Here is a 20,929-nt window from a genome sequence, read left to right as displayed (position 1 = left end):
TCTGGGCTTCAGGCTTGGGCAACCCCCTTTGCTTGGAGCAAAGATCCCTCCCAAGACCCCTGATGATAGGGGAAAAAGGAGGCATGGAGAGTAGCTGGGCTCTGGCAGGTTCCCGCATCCCATGGATGGAGGGACCCAAGGCGAAGTTCCTTCTGTCCCCAAGGCCACACAGCTATGAGGTGGTGGGGCTGGGATTCAAACTTGAGTCTGACTGCAGAGCGGGGTCTGTGTCTCCCTCTGCACCTGCCCCCTCCCTCTCCTGTGAGCTCACCTCTCTCCAACCATGGTTCTGACTCTCCATCACCCCTGGCTCCCATCACCCCTGGCCTCTGCCTCTTTCTCTCTGCCTTTTGCTTCCTGCCCCCGTCCCTGTCTGAGCGCCTCTCTCTGGTGGCTCTGTCTCTTGTTCTTTCTGTCTTTCTTCCTGACTCCATCTTTCTCAGTCTCTGAGTGTCTCTCTTTCTGTCTCTCCTTCTTCCTGCGTCTCTCCCTTTGCTCCTCCATCCCTCCTTTTCCCTGACTGTTCTGCATGTCTGTCTAGACCTACCTCCCTTCTCTGCACCAGCATCTCATACCCCGATTCAGTCTGTCTGTCCACTTCCACGCCCCTCTGCCCACTACCCCTACATATGTACAGCAGGGCTGCCTCCCGAATTAGTCCAATTGAGGCTGCCAGGCCAGGAGGCCAGGCTCGAACCCTGGTCCAGCTGATAGCACAGCCCTGGACTGCAAGGCTGGAGGACCCCTCAGCTGATCTTCCCTGCTCCCCTGCTTCTTCCGATGGGTCTTGGGGCAGTTGGGGGTGTTGGTGGGGTTTGGCTTCCCTCCAAGGCCCCTTCCTTTCCCCTTCCTCTGCTGCCCAGGGTGGTCCATTCTGAGTCATTCAAGGAGCTAAGGGGGCTTCTGAGAGCTGGGGAGTTAGGAGGGCATAGATGAGGTCATTTCAGGGGGAAGAGGGAGAGAAGGGGATGGACACGGAAAGTTTGGGGTTCGCAGAAGCAAACTGTTACATTTAGAATGGATAACTAATGGGCTCCTACTGTACAGCACAGGGAACCGCCTACAGTCTCTTGGGTTAGAACATGATGGAAGATAGTGTGTAAAAAAAGCATACGTGTGTGTGTGTGTGTGTGTGTGTGTGTGTATGTGTGTGAGAGAGAGAGAGAGAGACTGGGTCCCTTTGCTGTATAGCAGAAATTGAAGGAACATTGTAAATCAACTATACTTTAATTTAAAAAAAATTTTTTTTAAAAAAAAGGTCATTTCAGCCAGTTCTTCTCAAACTTTCCTGCACACGTAAACCCCCTGGGAGCTTGTTAAAATGCAGGCCTGGCGTGGAGAAGCAAGGGTTTTATTCTGGCAGCCCAGCACAGGAGAAAGAATTTAGTCCCTGGAGTGGGCAGACCTGGGTTTTGGATTCTGACATTTGTCCCTTGCTGCTGACCTTGAGCTTTGTCTCTCTGAGTCTGCAAAATGGACATGATGAGTCTAAAACTTCAGGGCTCAGTAAGGACCGAACAGCTAACTGGGCAAAAGTGCCTTGTTGAGCACCCCCTTAGTTTTGAACAAATCAGGGATGTCGTATGTCTTTATTATGAAAGCTGCTGGAGGAACAACTCCAGTTCTTCAAGGGCCACACCAGGGCAGGAACCTAGGCGGGACAGCCGCTTTCCCTGGAGGCCCAGAGAGGGAGCCTGGAGGTGGCTGGGGTTGGAACCAGCATCCAGGGGCTCAAGGAAGGATGCCTGGGGCGTTAGGGTGGGGGAGGGCACTATCTGTGCTGGAGAAGGAAAGACAGCCGCTGGGGGAGGCTCAGGAACTTTTGCCCCTGGGCATCACGTCTCAATTTCAGCCTGGATGCATCGCCTTTGTGTAAGACTCTTGCCAGGGCTCTCATGGGACCTTAATCCTCCGATGCTTCAGGTCAGACTCGGGTCTGGGAAGAGGGTCGCCTGCATGCTGAGCCCGCATGCTCTCTGCGGGCCCCAACACATCAGTAGGGTGGAGGGACAGGAGGGGTCTCCTTGTACAGTGCTTGATGCCTGGAAAGATTTCCCAAGGCTTTGTGTCAAAGCAATGATTGCCCCCCCGTGCCATTTGGAGCAGAGGCAGAGATGACTGTGAGCGCTGTCCGCGGACCCTCTGAATTGATCGGGCCATTGCCACAACCACCGTGCCCTTGGAAGAGCTGGGCTCATCCCTGAGTCTTCCTCTTTTTTTGTTTTTATTTTATTTTATTTCATTTTGTCTTTTTAGGGCTGCACCCATGGCATATGGAAATTCCCAGTCTAGGGATGGAATTGGAGCTGTCGCTACCAGCCTACACCACAGCCAGAGCAATGCAGGATCCACATGGTACATCTGCAACCTACGACATAGCTCACGGCAATGCCAGATCTTTAACCCATTGCGTGAGGCCAGGGATCAAACCTGAATCCTCATGGATACTAGTCAGGTTCGTTACCACTGAGTCACAGAGAGAACTCCTCCTGAGTCTCTCCAGGCAGTGAAAAGTGTATACGGCTACTGCCGGTGTCTTTATTGTGAGAGACGACAGTGAGCGAACTACTTCAAGGAAGACTTCTCGCTGGAGAGGGGTCTCGGTTCAATTCAAACAGCCGGCCCCTGAGTCACGTCCTAAAGAGGGAGGGATGGGGACCAAGAATCTGATGCGACGTTGATAAGGTGAAGGCCCACTAACTACTCCAGTGCTTTGGATGTGCCAGGCCTCGGATGGCGCCTTCTTTAAAACATAGACTCCCTCACTCCCACGACGAAACTGCAGCGTGGACCTATCAGGCTGGCAAGTTAGATTTTTAGCAGGCTTCCAGATCATTCTGAGGATGAAAACCACTGACTCTAATACCATCCCCTCCCTCTCCAAGAACCCACTCTCCAACGATCTTGACAAAACCAGATTCCACCTGTACCCCCAAAAGGTGGGGATTCTGCCTCCCCACGACCTCTGCCCTCTGCCATCACCAGAACCCGGATGGCTCTCTCTGTTCCAGACAGCGCAGTGGAGGTTTAGGGTGGGACCGTGAAGGCTCCCTTTTGGTCTCACTTTACATAATCTGACTTCCTGACACCTCTGGAACCTGACAAGGACGGTGGTGGGGAAGCAAAGCCAGACCTCCAATTGGTCAGTCCCACCCAGCCTGGGGGACCTAAGGAAGGCTTGTCACTCTTGTCAGGTAGGTTCCGGGGCCACAAATACCTCCCTACTGCCACACCCCCTTTCATCTGGGGGCATCCCCCCCTCCCTAGAAGCTTCTGGTTTCTGGTTTGCTTGCCTGTCTCTTGCTAAACTAACTGGAAGGCCTTTGAAAGCTGGGGCCTTGGAACCAGACCCAGGATGGGTGCTCAGGGTCCAGTGCAGGCCTGCGGCTGCTTACTGGACCCGCCCACCATGTGCCAGGCTTTGCGCTCAGGCCACCGCCACCAGAAAAGCCTGGTCCTTGCTTTGCCGGGACGGAAAGTTAGAGTTCAGAGACAAAACTGCTACCCTGGGAGGGAGCTCAGCCACCCAAGCTGGAGGGTGGGGGAAGCTTCTCAGACGAGGGGAAGAGGGCTTGGCTAAGCCATGAGACTGTTCCCGCTGGTGCACTGGCTTAGGGGACTGGAGGAGGACGTCCTCACTGGAGGCGCTACCCAGGAAGGGAGAGTCTATCTGCGGAGCTCACTCCCTCCCCGGGCCGGCCCCGCCTCTCGGCCACCGGGACACCACCGGGCCACCGAGCCCCCCCGCGCATCGGACCGGCCGGCAGAAGCAGGACTCACAACCGCACACCCCGCGTTCGCTCCCTCGCTCGCTCGGCCCGGGCGTTCCGGGGGCGGCCAGGCTCGCTGCTGCTCCCCGATCTCAGGCCCAGGCAGGAATTAAGCAGGCCGCCGAGCCCGAGCGCGTCCTTATCTCGGGGAGACAGTTGTTGGGAATCACTTTGAGTGGTTTTGTCTCCCCGCATTTTCCACTGTCAGGCGGCCTCGGGCCATGGATCAAAGGCGCGGTGGCTGCGGCGGCGGCGGCGGCGGAGCGCAGGGAGGGGCGGCGCGAGGATCTCGCCCGATCCCCCCCCAACCCTCCACGCCGCCACCCTCCAACTCCATCCCCATCCTCGTCCCCCGTCCCGGACCCAGGTCGGCGGGCCCCGAGCCGCGCCCAGCCCCGGCCTGGAGCCCATGGGCGAGCTGGATACGGGGAGATGGAGGGAGCGGGCAGTGGGAAGGGAGAAATGGGGGGTGGAGGAGTGGCGGGAGGGGGCAGGAGGTGAGCCGGCGGGGAGGGGCTGCAGACAGAAAGAAGGGGTGTTTGGGGTAGAAACCGGGAGAAGAATGAGAAAGATTAGGGGAAAGAGAAGGGGGGGCGGGGGGGGACTGGATTTGAGAGAAGAAAAGGAGAAAAAGAGTGTGGGTAACAGATGGGGCTAAACGATCAGGAGAAGCGGGGGCGGGGGGTTGAAGGGAAGTAACTGGGAGAGGAAAGAACTAGGAAGCAAGAAGAAAATCCGTGCGGGGTGGGGGGAAAGCAGTGGTTAATTTCCCATCAGCTGCATCCAAGAGAAAGTTCTAGACTGAAGGATGGGACATGGAGATGAGACTGGCTGGAGGAGGAGACCAGGAGGGCAGCCTGGCTGGGCAGGGCAACGGGCAGAGGCTGCCCTTCCTCCAAAGAAAGGGCTGGCCCTCCTCATTCAGAAGGAAACAGAGGCAGGACTGGCCGAGGCTGCGCAGGAGTTGGGTGACACTCAGGCCTGACCTTACAAAAGTCACCAGGGATGCCTGGAAGACCCTGGCCCAGGCTTGGATACTCCCAGAAGCCCCAGGAGAGAAGCCTCCTCTGCCTCCTTCCTCCCCATCCGCCTCTACCTCACAGCAGAGCTCCCTGGGGCAGCTTATAACACCTGCCCTAAGCCCTGAAGGTGTTGGAAAAACGTGTTCCCAACGGGACCCAGCCAGGGGAGAGAGGGGGCCGGTGGGGAGGGTCTGGAAAGAAGGGGAGTCCTGGGGCAAAGGCTGGGGCAGGGCAGGAGCCTAGGCAGGGAGGCAGGAAGAAACATGGAACTCAAAGATGCCGAGCAGAATTAATTACACAAGCGGAGATCTAGGGCCTGGCCCTCCACCAACTCTCTGTGTGGCCTTGGGAGCCCCCATCTGCAAAGAGCTACCCCATAGTTGTGCCAGATGCTAACCTGCTCAGCCTCTATCCACACACTTACTCCTCAGGACTGAGCTCTAGGAGTTGGGAACTATCTATTAGCCCCACTTCACAGATGGGGAAATTGAGGCAGAGAAGACAACCTGTTTGGAATCACACAGGTAGAAAGTGACTGTGCTGGGGATGCGACGCAGGGCCTGGAGATTCCAGAGCTGCTGTCCTGACGTCTCTGCTCTTCTGCCTCAGAGAGCACTGAGAATAGCCGAGATCAAAGGGTTTAGAGTCTTTATAGATTTCACCAGTGAGTGGGAAACAGAGTATTTTTATGACATGTACTAGCTGAGAGCATAGTCTCTGGGGCCCGGCACACCAGGTTCAAGTCCAGGCCCTGATACTTCTTAACAGCTGACCCTGGACAAATTATTTAAGCCACATGGTACCCCTGTCCCCCATCCTATTGCTAAAATAGAAATAATTTCAAGCCCTGCCGTTCCAAAGGAGATGTTATAAAGCTTAAATGAGGTCATCTATGGAATGGGCTTAGCACAGCATCGGGCATGTGGTATAAATACACAAGAATCTGGACCGTGATTACTATTACTTAATATTTGTCTAGTAATAGAGGCATTTTTAAGATGCTAATACAATGTGTTAAATGCACAGGGAAAGCACAACTAACCCATGAGAGGATGAGGGAAGGCTTCTAGGAAGGGACCGGGTCTTTAAAAGTAAGTGGGAGCAGGTTTTGGGATGATGACAGGGGGCTGGAGGACTCCCAGGCAGAGGGAGCAGCAGGTGCAAAGACTTGGAGGTAGGGGACAGTATGGCCTTTTGGGGACCCTCAAAGTCACCCCTTCCTCTCCTATCTGGGGCCTTGCCTGGCCTCCCAGGTTCAGTTGCCTTGCCATCCCGGAGGCCTCTCTCCCACTGGGGACCCCAGGGATGGACCTGAGCAGCTCTGAGTCTGCCCGCTGTATTAATCGCTAATCTCTCTCATTTCCTTTCCCTGTATCTGCCGGGACTGCCTCGTTCAGGGCCCCCGTGCTAATTAGAAAGAAGGACAAATCCGCTATTTGCATGCTTTCTCACCAAGCCAGACAGGTCTGGTTGGCTAACCTCTGCCCCTCCCCCCGCCCCCCGCCTGTTGAAAAACCCACCAGGCCCAGGCTGGGGCCCCCGAGGGTGGGGAGGAGGCAGAGGATGGAGAGGAGACCTAGAGGCTGTGACTCACGTGCTTGTACAAAGGACCGGCCGGAATCATGGACTCTGCAGGGAGGTTCCTTACTAGCAGCTGGTCTGTCTCTTTCATCGCACAGATAGGGAAACGGAGTTCTGCCAGAGCACGGGGGCATGAACCAACGTCACCCAGCCAGTCAGAAGCAAAGTCTGGAGGGAACTCAGATCACCTGACTTTCCAACCTGTGATCAGGCCTGGCCTGGACTCAGCTAGACCTCCAGTCCCAGAAAAGGATGGCTAAGTCAATTTCTTTTTTTTTTCTTTTCTTTTCTATTATTATTTTTTTTAATTTGAATTTTAATTTTATGGCCTTGCCTGCGGCATACAGAAGTTCCCAGGCAGGGGATTGAATCCGAGCTGGACGTGCATCTGCAGCCTATGCTGCGGCTGTGACAGCACCTGATCTTTTAACCCACTGTGCTGGGCTGGGGATCGAACCCACACCTCAGCAGTGACGGGAGCCCCTGAAGTCAGATTCTTGACCCACTGTGCCACAGCAGGAACTCCTCATTATGGTTTATCACAGGATATTGGATACAGTTCCCTGTGTTATACAGTAGAACCTTTCTGTTTATCCTTGCTATATATAACACTTTGCATTTGCTAATTCCAAACTCCCAATCCATCCCCACCCCCTCATTTCTTTTCTTTTCTTTTCTTTTTTGTCTTTTGAGGGATGTACTTGCAGTATATGGAGGTTCCCAGGCGAGGGTCAACTTGGAGCTGTAGTCTCTGGTCTACACCACAGCCACAGCAATGCCAGATCCGAGATGCATCTGTGACCTACACCACAGCTCACAGCAACGCCTGATCCTTAACCCACTGAGGGAGGCCAGGGATCGAACCTGCATCCTCATGCATCCTAATCAGATTTATTTCCACTGAGTCACAATAGGAACTTCCCCCCCCCACCCCCAATTAGGGCAGGGAGAAGCAGAGAGGGAAAAACTGTCGCTTATTAAGCTCTTGCTATTTGCCGAGCACAGACTGAGATGTTTCACATTAACAGTCTCATTTATTTCTCAAAAATCTTACAAGCTGACTAGTGTTGGCCCCATCTTCCAGATGAGGAAACTGAGGCTCAGAGAGCTTATGTAGCTTGCCTGTGGTCACATCGCAAGTAAGTTTAGAGGACCTGGGATCCAAACTCTGGCCTGCACAGTCATTCCACGGAGTCCGTGGTGTATCTGAATTGGACACCATTTTTTTAGCATTTGCCAATTACGTGCTGCTGTCTCGTTGGCACCAACCTCCTCCTGCTTCCCGTATTTTCTCCTGAGTAAATGCTACCTCCCTTTCAAGACGCCTTCTCCAGGAAGCTTTCTTTGACTGTGCCCTCTCTTCTCCAATCCCGCTGCCCTCCTTATCCTGTTTGACCAGAAATCCCACTAATCAATAGCGGGGAGTTCCCATGGTGGCTCAGGGGTAAGGAACCCGACTCGTAGTATCCATGAGGACTCAGGTTCAATCCCTGGCCTCGTTCAGTGGGTTAAGGATCCCGCATTGCCATGAGCTGTGGTGGAGGTCACAGATGCGACTCGGATCCCGTGTTGCTGTGGCTCTGGTGTAGGCCTGCGGCTACAGCTCCGATGCGACCCCTAGCCTGGGAACATCCATATGCCGCGGATGCAGCCCAAAAAAGGACACAAAACAGTCAGTAGCAGACTCTCTCATTGCTCTTTGGTGGCGAGCGGGGAGGGGTAAGGAGAGTGTCATTTCCTGTCAAATAGACTTGGTAAGAGCAGAGGCCACGTGCATTTCTTTTTGGAGCCTCCCTATACGTTGTGTTCATAATGGGAGCTAGACGAATGAATGCAAAGGGAATTGCACGTAATAATAATCAAACAAACTTTTCCACAAAAAGCATCTGGGGCACAGACCACAGCTGTGTGTAGCCAGGCCTGCAACACGCCTGGGGGTCACCAACACTTGGTGGAGGCCTGCGATGGACCAGACACTGAGTTCTGTGCATCACCAGGATGAATCCTCCTGCACTGGGTACCGCTGCCTCGCCTGGGGTCCTGCTGGAGCCCATGGTCCCCGACATCAGGTGGTGCCTGGAAATATCTAGGTCCCTCCTTCCCCACTTGTCTGTACCCTGCCTTATTCTACCCCTGGGGAGGGGCGGAGGTAAGCTCTCACCCACCCCTTCTCAAGGTGGGGCTCCTGACTGCTGCAGATGTATCAGTGGTGGGCCAAAAAGAAGCCCAGAGCATCTCCTGAAGGCGGCCTTCAACCTGATCTTGTCCAGACCTGGGGAGGTGGGCTCAAGATGCCACCTTCTCAGAACCTCGCTCAGTCCCTAAGAAAGGAGAAAAGGCCGGGATGATAAAAAGACCCCAGAGTCACCCAGAAGCTAAGCAATAAGCCGGGGCCCCCCAGTTCCGAGCAGGGCCTGTACATAAGCACGGCTCGCCCTCATCACCAGCATTCTGGAAAGTTCCTGATCCCAGGATCGCCTTTCTCCCCCCGCATCCCCTCCACACAGGAAAAAGGGGCGGGGAAGGCAGAGACATAAACACGGTCTGTTTTCAGAGGAGAAGAGCCTCCCGCCAGGCCTCTCCCTGTGGGCTAGAGCGGGGCCTCTGATAGACGTGAGCAGGTGGCTTTGTTCGGCGAGCAGCCACCGGGGGCGGGTGGAGGGGGGGTGCGGAGTGGGGGAGGAACTCAGCTTTTCCCACTGAGGTAGGTTAACCGTGGACAAAGGCTGAGCTGGATGTGAGAGCAGGGTCTTGGCAGGGGCTGTCCCCCAGGGGCTAGAAGGGCCAAGCATGCCTGGGACCCCGTGGCTGAGTCTCTGAGCCTTAGCTCATCCTCGCCCTGGGGAGGCCTGGCCGGGAATCATGGCAAAGGGGTACTCAGGGTGTGGGGAGGCCTGATGGGCTGAGTGGACACTCCCTACAGCCTCCAGTTGGTACCCTGAGCAGGGCTGTGGCCTGGACTGGCAGACATAGCTGGCCGAGGAGGGGGTGTCTGGGAGCTGGGCTGTTACTGGTGTAGTGGAAGCCAGTTGTGGAGGGCAGATACTGCAAAATGGCATTTAGCTTCAGGTCCAAGAAAATCTGGCCACAGACTCTTGGTCCTTTTCACAAGCTGACCCCTGACCCCACACTGTCACCACTGGTCACTGTGAGAAATGGGTATGTGGGTGGATAGTTGGGGTGACTCAGCTTTCCCCCAATCCTGGGAAAACCCAGTGTCAGAGCTGGTGTCCTTCCAGCTTGAGCTGGTCACTCCTTCCATCCCAGCTCATCCTTCCCCCGGGCTCAGGGGCGGAGGGGGGAGGTGGCCTTTCCTGTGCTTTTGGCAGAGAGGGGTACTCCCTGCCTGCACCCTGCATTCTCTCTTCCCAAGACTCTGGAAACCAACTCAAGCATTTTCCAGGAGTGAAGTGGGGGGAGAAGGGGAGAGGAGGGGAGGGGAGGAAAGGGAAGAGGAAAGAGACAGAAGAAATGGGGTGCCAGTAAAACAGAGTTGGAAGGCCAGGGCACAGATAGGGGAGGGGGCAGACTATGACACTTATTAAGCACCTACTATGTTGCAGACACTGCACTCAAATGCTCCCGTAGTCCTCACAGCATTCCCTGAGAGGTAGGGGTGATCACTCCAGTTTTCAGAGGTGTAACAGGGAGCCCAGAGACGTTAAGCAAGCTGCCTCACAGCCACACAGCAATTTGGGAAGTGGCAGAACCGGAAGTCCAACTCAGGGCTACTTGTCGGCAAGGGCCAGGCAGTTTCTCTGGCCCCAAGCTTCCTCCCACTCGCAAGGCTTCGGGAGAGACCTCCTGAGAGAGGGAGAAGCGAGAAGAGAGCCTGAGGAGGCCAAGGGAAGGAAGCCGGAGACAAGAAGAGCAGCTGGGAAGGAAGGAGCAGGAAGGGCTGGGCGGGGCTCGGAGGAGCGCTCACTCTGCTGGGGTTAAAGCCCCATGTTCCTACAACCCGCTAAGCCGGAGAAATGAATTCTGATCCCTCCAAAACCCAACCTTGGAAAATGTGCGAGAGAAGGGTCTCCTTTCAGGGGAGCAGGAAATCCTCCACACCTCCTCCCGACGCCCCGGTAATGCCAGGATGTCCCCAATCTGCTTTCAGGAATGGAGAGATTAAGAATAATAAAAAAATTGCAATAAAATATGTGTGAAGGAGGGGGTAATTGTGGACAAACGCAGCATTCAAATTCATTTTTCAGCTCTTTTACACACCATTTCAATCTTATTTTCTGCTTGTTAATGAGATCTTGTTGCCTGGGCTAGGCAAAACCTTCCAATATCAGGACGTAATTGCACATAATTTTCTCTCCTACCAGTGATTTGCATCAGTTTTTAAAAAATTCTGGGCTATTTAACACCCCACAATCCCCCTCCCCATCTTCCTGCCTACAAATCTCCCGCTCCCTCCTCCTTCCCCGTCCCTGGTCCAGCAAGACTCATTTTAAATGCTTATTATAAACGCAGTGTCGCCAATAAAGGGGACAAAACACACAGAGGAAGTGAGGGGGGAAGAAGGCGAAGGGAGTTTCCAGGGACCACCACTCGAGGAACTCGGCTCAGTTCCCTCGTGGGAGGGGACTCTCTCCATCTTATCCCCCTGGGGATGCTGAGAAAGTGAGGGGCGTGGTTCAGGCACACCTGCCTTAGAATCCCATCTCCATCACTCACCTGCTCTGTGGCCTTGGCAAGTGACTCAACCTCTCTGAGCCTGTCTTCCCACGATCTGTGGGGCTGGAGTAACGTCAGAGAAGCCAAGGGCTGATGGGATATGGCCCCCCTGTAGGTGTTCAGAGGCTGGGGCGTCTTTCCTTGTTGGATCAGCTCCCCTAGGGGCCTCAAAGGATGCCAGGAGGGCAGTGGTGGAACTTTACCGTGGAGAGGCCTTTGGGAGACCCCCTTCATAAAGAATGGAAAAGCCTTGAGCTTTTTTCCTACTGGCTGAGGGTGGAGGAGGAAGCTGGCTTTTGAAGGTGAGACTAGGAAGCTGGCCATGCCATTAGTTGCCACCGTGGCCTCAGGCCTCAGTTTCCCCTTCTGGACCACAGGCATCACCTTACGGGGCAGATCCAACCAATCAAATGGCACAGTGGGCTCTGGAGCCATGCGAATCTGAGCTCTGCCACTTTCCAGAACCTCCCACAGGGCCTGGCAGGTGGTAGCGGCTTAAGAAATACTTGTTAGATGGGTGGATGGATGGATGGATGGATGGCCCTGGACAAACGCGCACTCTCATCTGCAAACCAAGGTCACAAGGGCACTGCCATGATTCGCCGCCCAGTGAGCCCAGCCACGGCTGGTCCATGGTCAGCGTTTACGCCACGTGAGCTGTCAGGGTCCCTATCACGTGCGCAGGAGGGAGGGGCGAAAAGACAGTCAAGAAGCAGGAACGGGGGGAGTTCCTGTCGTGGCGCAGTGGTTAACGAATCCAACCAGGAACCATGAGGTTGCGGGTTTGGTCCCTGCCCCTGCTCAGTGGGTTAACGATCCGGTGTTGCCGTGAGCTGTGGTGTAGGCTGCAGACGCGGCTCGATCCTGCGTCGCTGTGGCTCTGACGTAGGCCAGCGGCTACAGTTCCCATTCAACCCCTAGCCTGGGAACCTCCATATGCCGCGGGAGCGGCCCAAAGAAATAGCAAAAAGACAAAAAAAAAGAAGCAGGAAAGGACACGGAGGCCCGTGTACTGTGATCGCGGCCATGTGACGAACGGCACACTTAGAGAATATGTCATTAGTTCTGTGTCCGGGAAACTATAAATATGTAAATCCCTTTACAGGTTCTCTCACAGGAAGCTCCAGAGAGGAGCAAAGGGTATGACGAATGAGGGACATCGTGAAGAAGCCCGAGGAGGGGTGGTGCCGAGACAGAAACACCCCCTTCCCATGAAGCAGCAGCTCGGGGCCAAGGGTCTGCTTGGCCTCTCACCTGGCCGTGTGATCCTGGCCATTTTCTCCCTCTCTCTGGGCCTCCGTTTCCACTTCCAACCCTGAGAGCATCTGCAGCTGAGACAGCCTGGGGGAGAAGGTGGCTCTAGCTGCTGCTGCCCCCGCAGATACCTGTGCACAAGCCTCGTGGAAGCCCCCAGCCCAGGGCGGCCTGCCCGTGGCCTGCAGCCCAAATGACCCTGGACATAGCAGACTCTGGTTCCCGAGTCTTTGCTCCACAGCTTGGACAGCTCAGCGCTGCAGCTCTGAGGGGCTTCCTTGGCCTGTCTCCCCCATCACACTGGGGGCTCCCCAAGACCGGGCTGTGCTTCCACCATCACACGGGGGCGTCTAAGGACAGGGGGTTTCCTCTTTCGTCAGACTGTGAGATCCGGGGGACAGAAGCCGGGTCCCTCCTCTCAGACTGAGAGCGCCTCAGGGCAGGGGCTGTGTCCCCCATCAGACGGGGGAATTCCTAAGGGCGGGCCTGGTGTCCCTTTCCATCTCTACTGTCACCCCCAGAAGCGGGCCCTGCTTGTGATTCCTACACATGGGCCGGTATGAACAGGTCCATCTGCAGGAGTCAGATCACTCAGCGATGTCACAAAAGGTCCTTTGGTCCTAAGCTGTCCTGAGCTGGTTTCTAAGAATTGTTTCTGAGCCCACTGACCCTTGGCCTGGAGTGAAGGGGAGAGTATGAGCTGAGGCTGCGCGTCTCAGCCGCGATAAGCCATCAGAGGCGAGGTCTCACGGGCAGCATGAGAGACCTCTTCCTTACCTGCCCCTTCAGAAGGCCCAGGGCACAAAGCTGCACCATCCATGTGCTGAGTGCCAAACCCCTGATCCTCTGAGGCTGTGCTTTGGGCTGGGTGAGGGCCTGGCCCCCCCGAGGGAATCATGCCTCTGGGTCATCTCAGCCTCTTGGGAGGCTTTTCTCCATATGACTCAGCTCCAGCCTCAGTGTTCTCATCCATGACATTGGGCTGAAAGAGCTCCCCCCTCCACCGAGCTCAAGGGCCTGGCTTTCCGAGATGATTTCTTCGCATGGCCAGCCAGTTCCTCAGCTAGAGAGCGAGTGTGGGCAGTGTGAGTGGTTAAAATCTCAGGGAGCTCCCAATGGGCACAATGGGATCAGCAGCAGCTTGGGAATGCTGGGACTCGGGTTCCATCCCCGGCCTGGCACACTGGATCCGGTGTTGCTATGGCTTAGTTCGTAGCTGCTGCTCCAATCTGATCCCTGGCCCAGAAGCTCCATATGCCATGGGGTGGCCAAAAGCAAAACAAAACAGAACAACAAAATCTTGGGCTTTCGAGACAAGGGTTGAATCCTGGCTCTGCTCCCCAAGTAGATTAGTGTGTAGGAAGAGGATTGGAGCATCACGGGGCTCAGAAAGTTGAGCTGTCCCCGTCAACGCTGGTATTAAACACATCACCTGCTTTGCTGTTGTATATTTAGGGTCTGTTCTGCCACTGACTCATCCCCAACGCTGAGAACAGGGCCTGGCGGGTGGCAGACACCCCATACTATGCATTCTATCAGAGCCAGGGGCTAAGAGCAGAGCCAGGATGAGTAAATGACTCTTTTGTGAGATTCCCCTGGGCAGTCTCTCTGTGGAGTCTCTGAGGCTTGAAAGGACCCACTTCCAGGCTGGGTCTGAGATAAGGACCCAGGTCAACCCTTGGAAGGCACGTCCTCCCCAAGCAGCAGCAAGCTGGCCAATGTCACGAGCAAGTGCATCAGCAGAACCCCAACCACATCCCCAATGTAATCCCCTTGGGCTTTTGTAAAAACGAGGGCCAAGGCCATCTGAGACCTGTGGTCCTGGATGAGGGGAGAGATGCCAGCCCCACAGCCCAGGTGGAAGCCCCATCCCGGGGGCGTCCATCCTCTCTCTGTTGCCCAGGTGACTATGGAGAAACCCCTCCGGCTGGGGCAACAGCACATGGCAGCGGATCTGTCTTGGTGGACCAGCCCCACACCCACCCCTCCCAAGACCACAAAGATGTGCTGAAGATGTGAGGTGGGTCTGCTCCGATCGGGGAGGGGGTCCTGGGAGTCAGAGCTCAGAAATACCAGGAACTTCTGTATAAGACCCAGAAACACCCCCTCTCGCTGCCTTCTTCCTTCAGGAAGTGTGCATAGCTTAACCTCACACACAGAGTTCACACGCAGAGAAAAGCACACACAGCCTGCCCTTGCCCTCGTGTCTGCCCTGCGTGCAGCCCCCTCCCTGACTCCAGCCCCTCCCCCCCTCCCCCAGCAGCTGTTCACCTCCAGGTCCCCTCTGCCCCTGTCAGACCCTCCATCTGTCTTCACACCTTCAGTGGGAACCTCCGGATGAGTCCTCGAAGTGTGCCCAATCCATCACCCCCCACCCCCCACAGCCTCTGCCCTGAGGGATGGGGAGGAAGCCCTGGGGGTCTCTCCGAGGAGGGGTGAGGGTCCAGCTCAGGTGGGGAGAAGGTCAGGCTTGGTCTGGCCGCTCACAGTGGTGGGTCAGTCTCTCTTTCTCCCTGCCCCCACCCCCGACCCTGAACTTCATTTCTGGGCCCAGACAGCACATGGTAAAACCTTACTCTTGAATCCCATTGCTGGCCCACGCTTAAAAAGCCAGGGGCCCCCTGTTTGCTAGCCTGTCCTCTGCCCTGTGACAGAAGGTCTGCTCTGACGATAAACCTCAGCCCACACCGAGATGCGTGGGCCGGGAAGAGCAGTGGTCAGGAGCCAGGTACCCTGAACATTTGGGCCTGGCCCAGCCGACAGGTCCTGGGTCCTCCATCCTGCAAAGGGAGATGGAGAGTCCACTTAACCTCAATGTCCCTTTTCAGATTTCCGAGAGATGCTCCACCACCATGTTTTGTACCGAAAGGCCAGGCCTGGATCACATTCTCGGGTCTCTGCAGTCATCCTCATTGAGCCGGCTCTGAATCTCGTCCTGTCTAAACTTGACTCTAGAAGGTTAGCTTGGCCAGTGGCACTGGTGAGATGGAAGGTAATGACCTTGAACCCCAAAGAGGCCAATTAGGTTCTATTGGGAAAACATTCTGGTCTTCAGGTGGCATCACCCCAGCAGGTGGGTCCCCGAGGACTTGGAACTTTGCCACTAGGAGCCCTGCCTTCAGCTGCTTGCATTCATGGGGCACTCAACGCTGCCCTGGACCTGGGCTAAGTGCTTCAAGGACATTCAATCCCCAACAACCCCCGAGGTAGGCGCTAGCATCATACCCATTTTGTGGATGAGAACACTGAGGTGTGGAGGGCAGAAGGGATCCTGCCCACAAGTAAAGGAAGAAAATGAAATGCAATTAGTCCTCCATGACACACATGAATAGAAGCAAAGGGAAAGGACTCTACAACATGCGGAAAGTTAATATTTGGGGGAATATTCTAGACCAAGAGTGGCCATTTTTTTCTATATGGGCCCAGAAAGTGAATGTTTTAAAGCTTTGCAGTCCATGTGATCTCCTCTCTCTTTTTTTTTTTTGGTCTTTTTTGGGGCTGCACCCACAGTATATGGAGGTTCCCAGGCTAGGGGTGGAATCAGAGCTGCAGCTGCCAGCCTACACAGCAGCCACAGCAACTCGGGATCCGAGCCTTGTCTGCGACCTACAGCACAGCTCATGATAATGCTGGATCCTTAACCCACTGAGCGAGGCCTGGGATAGAGTCCTCATGGATCCTAGTAGGGTTCCTTACTGCTGAGCCATGATAGGAACTCCCACATGGTGTCTTTTCCAATTATTCAACTTTGCTGTTGTAATGAAAGCAGCCATAAATATGTAAATGATTGGCTGTGTTCCAATAAAACTACAAAAACAGGTAGCTGGATGGAAGTGGCCTCAGGGGATGTAGCTGACCTCCCACTTTGGCTCCTTTTTTTCTTTAGGTAACACATTTTTCCCATTAACTTTATTGTCTGGGCAGTTGAGGGGAGGGGCAAGGGGGAGGCAGAGGAGAATTAATGTTTCTTTGGCCCCCGTTTTGTGCCAGACTCTGTGCTAAGTGCTTTGACCTGTCAGCATGTCGAATGGCGAGAACACCTTTCTTTAAAGGTTAGCAACTCTACTTAGTCACTTTTTGTTCAATGGGGCTTGAAGATGCTCCCTAGCCTAAAACCCTGAGGAGTGGAGCTGGGATTTAAGCCCCCTTCAAGATTTGCCTTTTCTGCCACGTAACGTTTGCATCACAACCTACGTTCTCAGATACGTTCTCACACACACATGAGGGAGGTGTCTCAGAAGGTGGGAGGTGGGGTAAAATGAGAGCCTTGGATTTAATTCCTACCCCGCAGATACTTGAGAGCCTCTTAGAGCTGCAGAAATGAACTCAGTAGTTCTTCCACTTCACCAGGACTTCCAGCATCACCAAGGTCTTCTCCCAAAACCCACCAATAACCACAGCAACCACAGCTTTGTCTTTCCGGCTCCAAGTCAAGATGGCCCCACCACTTCTAACAGCACCATCAGACAATGAGTTTCATCAACGACCCGTTACATATGAGTGAACAGAGTTCCAAGACCCAATGGGAATAGAGTTCCCAGGATAGACCCTCCCCTTCCCCCAACAGGTCTCCACCAAGAGGACGTGGTCCTGCCTTTCACTCATGGGTCACTCGTGATGAAAGGCTATAGATGGAGTCCAGGATGGACTCCAGGAAGGGCTCCTGGTTCTAGAACAAAGCCCCAGTCACAGTCAGCATTCCATAGGAAATGGTGCAAGGCTTCCATCAAAGTGCCACATGCAAATGCCTGACTTTTATGGACTGAACAGCCACGAGAGGGATGACAGACCAGTTTAATAAGCTCTGGGTGGCTGTCAGGTCAGGAACAAGTCTATCACATGATGTTTGTTTCTGGGTGGCAAGACATATGGGAACCTGTGATGGAAACCTTTTCTCTGCATCCACCCGCCGAGTCATCCGGGACTGCAGCTTGAAGATGTTAAACTCAGGAGAAAGGGTCACAGAATAGTGACAGGTAAAGGTGGAAGGAGCATCCTGCCTCCCACTTCAACTCCCTCAAGGTGTCCAGCTGCCAGCAGTTTGGTGGAAAGTAGTGAATCCCTCCCCCAGGGACGGTGATGGGCCCCTGGGCAGAGGGGCGGGGCTGCCTACCTGAGGAGACAGGCCGTTGCTGACGGGGTTCATGTGGTTGGAGGGCGCCGCCGGGTTCATGAAGCTGTCGGAGTAGCTGGAGAAGCTGTGGCGGGCTCCGTAGGCGGAGCTGGTGTCCGCGGCCGCAGCGGCCGCCGCCAGCCCCCCCTGGTGCATAGTGGACGGCGGGAGGGGCTGGGGCCGGTGCACGGTGCTGCCCCCATCTGCGGAGAGACCCAGGAGAGGGCCTGAGCAGGTGGCCTCACCCCAGAGGGTGAGGGTAGGCAAGAACCTCGGTCCGGAAGGCAAGCCTTGACCCTCCTTCCCAGCCCCCATCCAAGGAGGGAGCCGGAGAAACCACCTTCTCGTACTAGTTGTGATGGGATGACTGGCTTCTGGTCAGGACACTAGGGATCGGCAAATCTTGAGGGACAGCTGGTGCCAGGCAACATTCCAGACCACCTCTGGGTACCTACTGTGTGCCAGTCCTGTTCTCAGTGGTTGCTGCATAGTAGGTGCTCAATAAGCCTTATCTGCCTGAAAGTCAGGCCTCATTGAGGATTCTGTCCATCTGCCTGGGTCTGTCCTGATAGGATTTTGTGAGCATCGACCACTCACCAGGTCCTTTTACAAACAGTATCTAAGGGTATGAAGCAAGAAGGATTCCCATTTTACACATGGAGAAACTGAGACTCAGCGGTGTCAGGGCACTTGTGCAAGGTGACAAGCCTAGTGAGTCAGGGCTGGAGACTGAACTGCCGTTCTGTTCCGAGCTGCTGGGCTGCCATTCCTCTCCGTCATGGCCCCTCCAGGTATCCCTCCAGCAGATGGGACTGTCACCCCTGGCAGCAGTTCAGTTTGTCATCAAGAGTCACAGGGAGGCCTCTCCTCTCAGCTTCTAGAACTCCAGCCTGCCAGTCCTTTAAGAGGGGCTCCATGGGGCAGAAGTCAAGTAGCAGAATCCCTAAGATGTGCTGGGGGGAGGGCGGAGGGAGGAGGAGGAGGGCAGACTAAGAGACTGGAGCCAGGGAGGGAGGGGGCGTACCCTTCTCTGCCTGCTTGCCTGCCAGGGACATCATCTCTTCTGCATTTTGTTGTGGTTTTGCTTTTTAGGGCCGCACCTGTGGCATGTGGAGGTTCTCAGGCGAGGGGGTCTAACGGGAGCTGTTGCTGCAGGCCTACGCCTCAGCCACAGCAACACAGGATCTGAGCTGCATCTGCGACCTACCCCACAGCTCCTGGCAACGCCGGATCCCTAACCCACTGAGCGAGGCCAGGGATGGAACCCGCAACCTCTTGGTTCCTAGTTGGATTTGTTTACGCTGCGCCTGGACAACAGGAACCCTCTTTTGCATTTTAATGAGAGTCATGTGACTTCAGTTTGAGAAGCTGTTCTAAATATGTGCATGGAGGCTACCTCGTTCATCTTCACTTGGATGAAGAGCCAGAAAGTTCAAGGGCAGGACCCCACCTCTTTTGTCTTAATAGTCTATCTACGTGAAAGCAAACGCATGGTCATTTAAAAAAACAAAAAAAAACCCCCGCAGAAAATCCTTCTTATTTCTTTGTTGAGGAAGGAGTGGGTGGGGGAGGGGAGGCTAAAAGGGCGCAGCTGAGATGCCAGGGAGGGGCTGAGCGCTCACCTTGGGAGATGGTGGTGGTGGGGTAGGTGGAGTCTGGCAGCTGGTAGGGGGGCAGCGTGGGCATGCCGGTGGGCGGGAAGCCGCCTGGCAAAAGGTGGTTGAATGCTGCCAGCTGGTTGGCTCCGGCCTGCTTACGCCAACGGGCACGGCGGTTACTGAACCAGACCTGGGGAATGAGACAGGAGCATGCTGAGCCCTCAGCCTGGCTCCTGGCAGAGAGGTGAGACACAGCTAGAACCGGCCCCCCAGCCACAGCCTCCGTCCAGCGGGCCTCCTCCTCCAGGGAGGAGATCCCCACCTTCCCGCAGCTCAGGACAGGCGGCAAAGTGCTTTCATAGGCATCATCCCATTCTGTCCTCACGACACCCAGTGAGAAGGTCACTACCAGGATCCCTATTTCACAGATGAGCAAACTGAGACCCAGAGAGAGGCGGGGACTTGCCCAAGTGACAGTGTGAGTGGAATCTGTGTGGCTCTCAGGCCGGCGCTTTCACTGCAGCTGTTCCATGCCCAAAGGATGCCAGCGGGTGAGCATCCTTGTTCTGACACCCACGCGCTCACTCCCCACCTCCTCCAGGAAGCCCCCCAGGAGGAGGCCACACATCCAGAACCCACTTGGTTGAGACCCACCTGCCAGACTCTGAAAACTAGGTCTTTGTCCAAAGCCTGAGGCCCTGCTTGGCTTATGCTGCGCGATCCTCATCCCCCACGTGGTTGGAAAAGCCCACCTCACCCAGACACGGGGATTGACTGAGCATCGTGGGAAAATCACGTAACATCTTTTTTATAACTCAGTGAATCTTATTACATTTACAGTTGTACAACCATCATCACAACCCAATTTTATAGCATTTCCATCCCAACCCCCCAGCCCATCCCCCTACCCCCCAACTTGTCTCCTTTGGAAACCATAAGTTTTTCCAAGTTTGTGAGTCAGTATCTGTTCTGCAAAGAAGTTCATTGTGTCCTTTTTTGAGACCCCACATGTGATAGCATAGGACATTGGTATCTCACCTTACATCTCTGAGTCTCCCTTTCCTTTGAGCCCTGTGCTAGCCCTTCGTGTGTCTGTCCATACGGAGGCCCTGCCCTCCTAGTTCCATACATAGGGAGCTGAGGCTCAGAAAGGTCAAATCACTTGCACAAGGCCACACTGCTAGTCATAATGGGTCTGAGGTTCACACTTCAATCAGTCTAGCTTTCTAGAACCCTCAGGTCTGGATTTGCAGGAAGTTCCCTGGTTTGGGCCAGAGAAATATAAGAATGAGTGTGCAGAATGGGGCTGCCCTGGGGGAGCACTTCTGCATCTTTGGCCTTTGCATATGCTGTTCCCTCCAGTCCAAACACTTTTCCCACTGCTGGCTCCATGGCCTGCAGGGCTCCGCAGAAATACCTTCTCCTGCTCCACTGATGAGTTCTTGCATCAAAAGTAAGTCCAGGCGGGTCCCTTGCCCCACTTCTCTCTGTGAGGGGTCACACAAACAATTACGGTATTTAACCGTTTCTTGGTCTCCCCCTCAGGCCCTTATGCCCCAAAGGCAGAGGCCAGGCCTTCTGGGCCAGTGCTCACAGATCTGTAGGGATAGGCACTGAATGAATGAATGAATGAACAATGGGAGGCAGAGATGGCTCTGGCTGGTCTTTGCTGGCCCAGGGCCAACAAAGCTCAGTGGGGAGATCCCACCTTGGGGGAGAAGACCCAGTCCAGGCCTCCCCTGGCACGGATCACTTAAGACTCCCAAACCTCTAGACTATGTCTGCTGACCTGCGGGAAGGGAGTCTCAGTGGGGCTGGAGGGGTGTTTAGGGGCCCTGATCATCTGTCTTTTCTCCGAGGGGAGAAACGGGGTTTGGCTTTCTAGGCTGGATGAACAGAGCAGCTGGCTCTGACCTG

At 55.0% G+C, this 20,929-nt stretch overlaps 1 protein-coding gene across 3 annotated transcripts in view; it reads right to left on the bottom strand.

The window, feature by feature from the left end:
* PAX7 (paired box 7) overlaps positions 1 to 20,929 on the bottom strand; it is a 107,800-nt gene that overhangs the window by 26,569 nt on the left and 60,302 nt on the right. For all 3 annotated transcript variants that reach the window (XM_021095460.1, XM_021095458.1, XM_021095459.1), the window contains exons 6-7: positions 19,037 to 19,202; positions 17,415 to 17,617 (exon numbers count right to left, since the gene is read on the bottom strand). In XM_021095460.1, the coding sequence (XP_020951119.1) occupies positions 17,415 to 17,617; positions 19,037 to 19,202 (369 nt within the window). The remainder of the gene's footprint in view (positions 1 to 17,414; positions 17,618 to 19,036; positions 19,203 to 20,929) is intronic.

Source organism: Sus scrofa, chromosome 6 (assembly GCF_000003025.6).
Source record: "Sus scrofa isolate TJ Tabasco breed Duroc chromosome 6, Sscrofa11.1, whole genome shotgun sequence".
Lineage (NCBI taxonomy): Eukaryota > Metazoa > Chordata > Mammalia > Artiodactyla > Suidae > Sus > Sus scrofa.
This window is presented reverse-complemented; position numbering and strand designations above follow the sequence as displayed.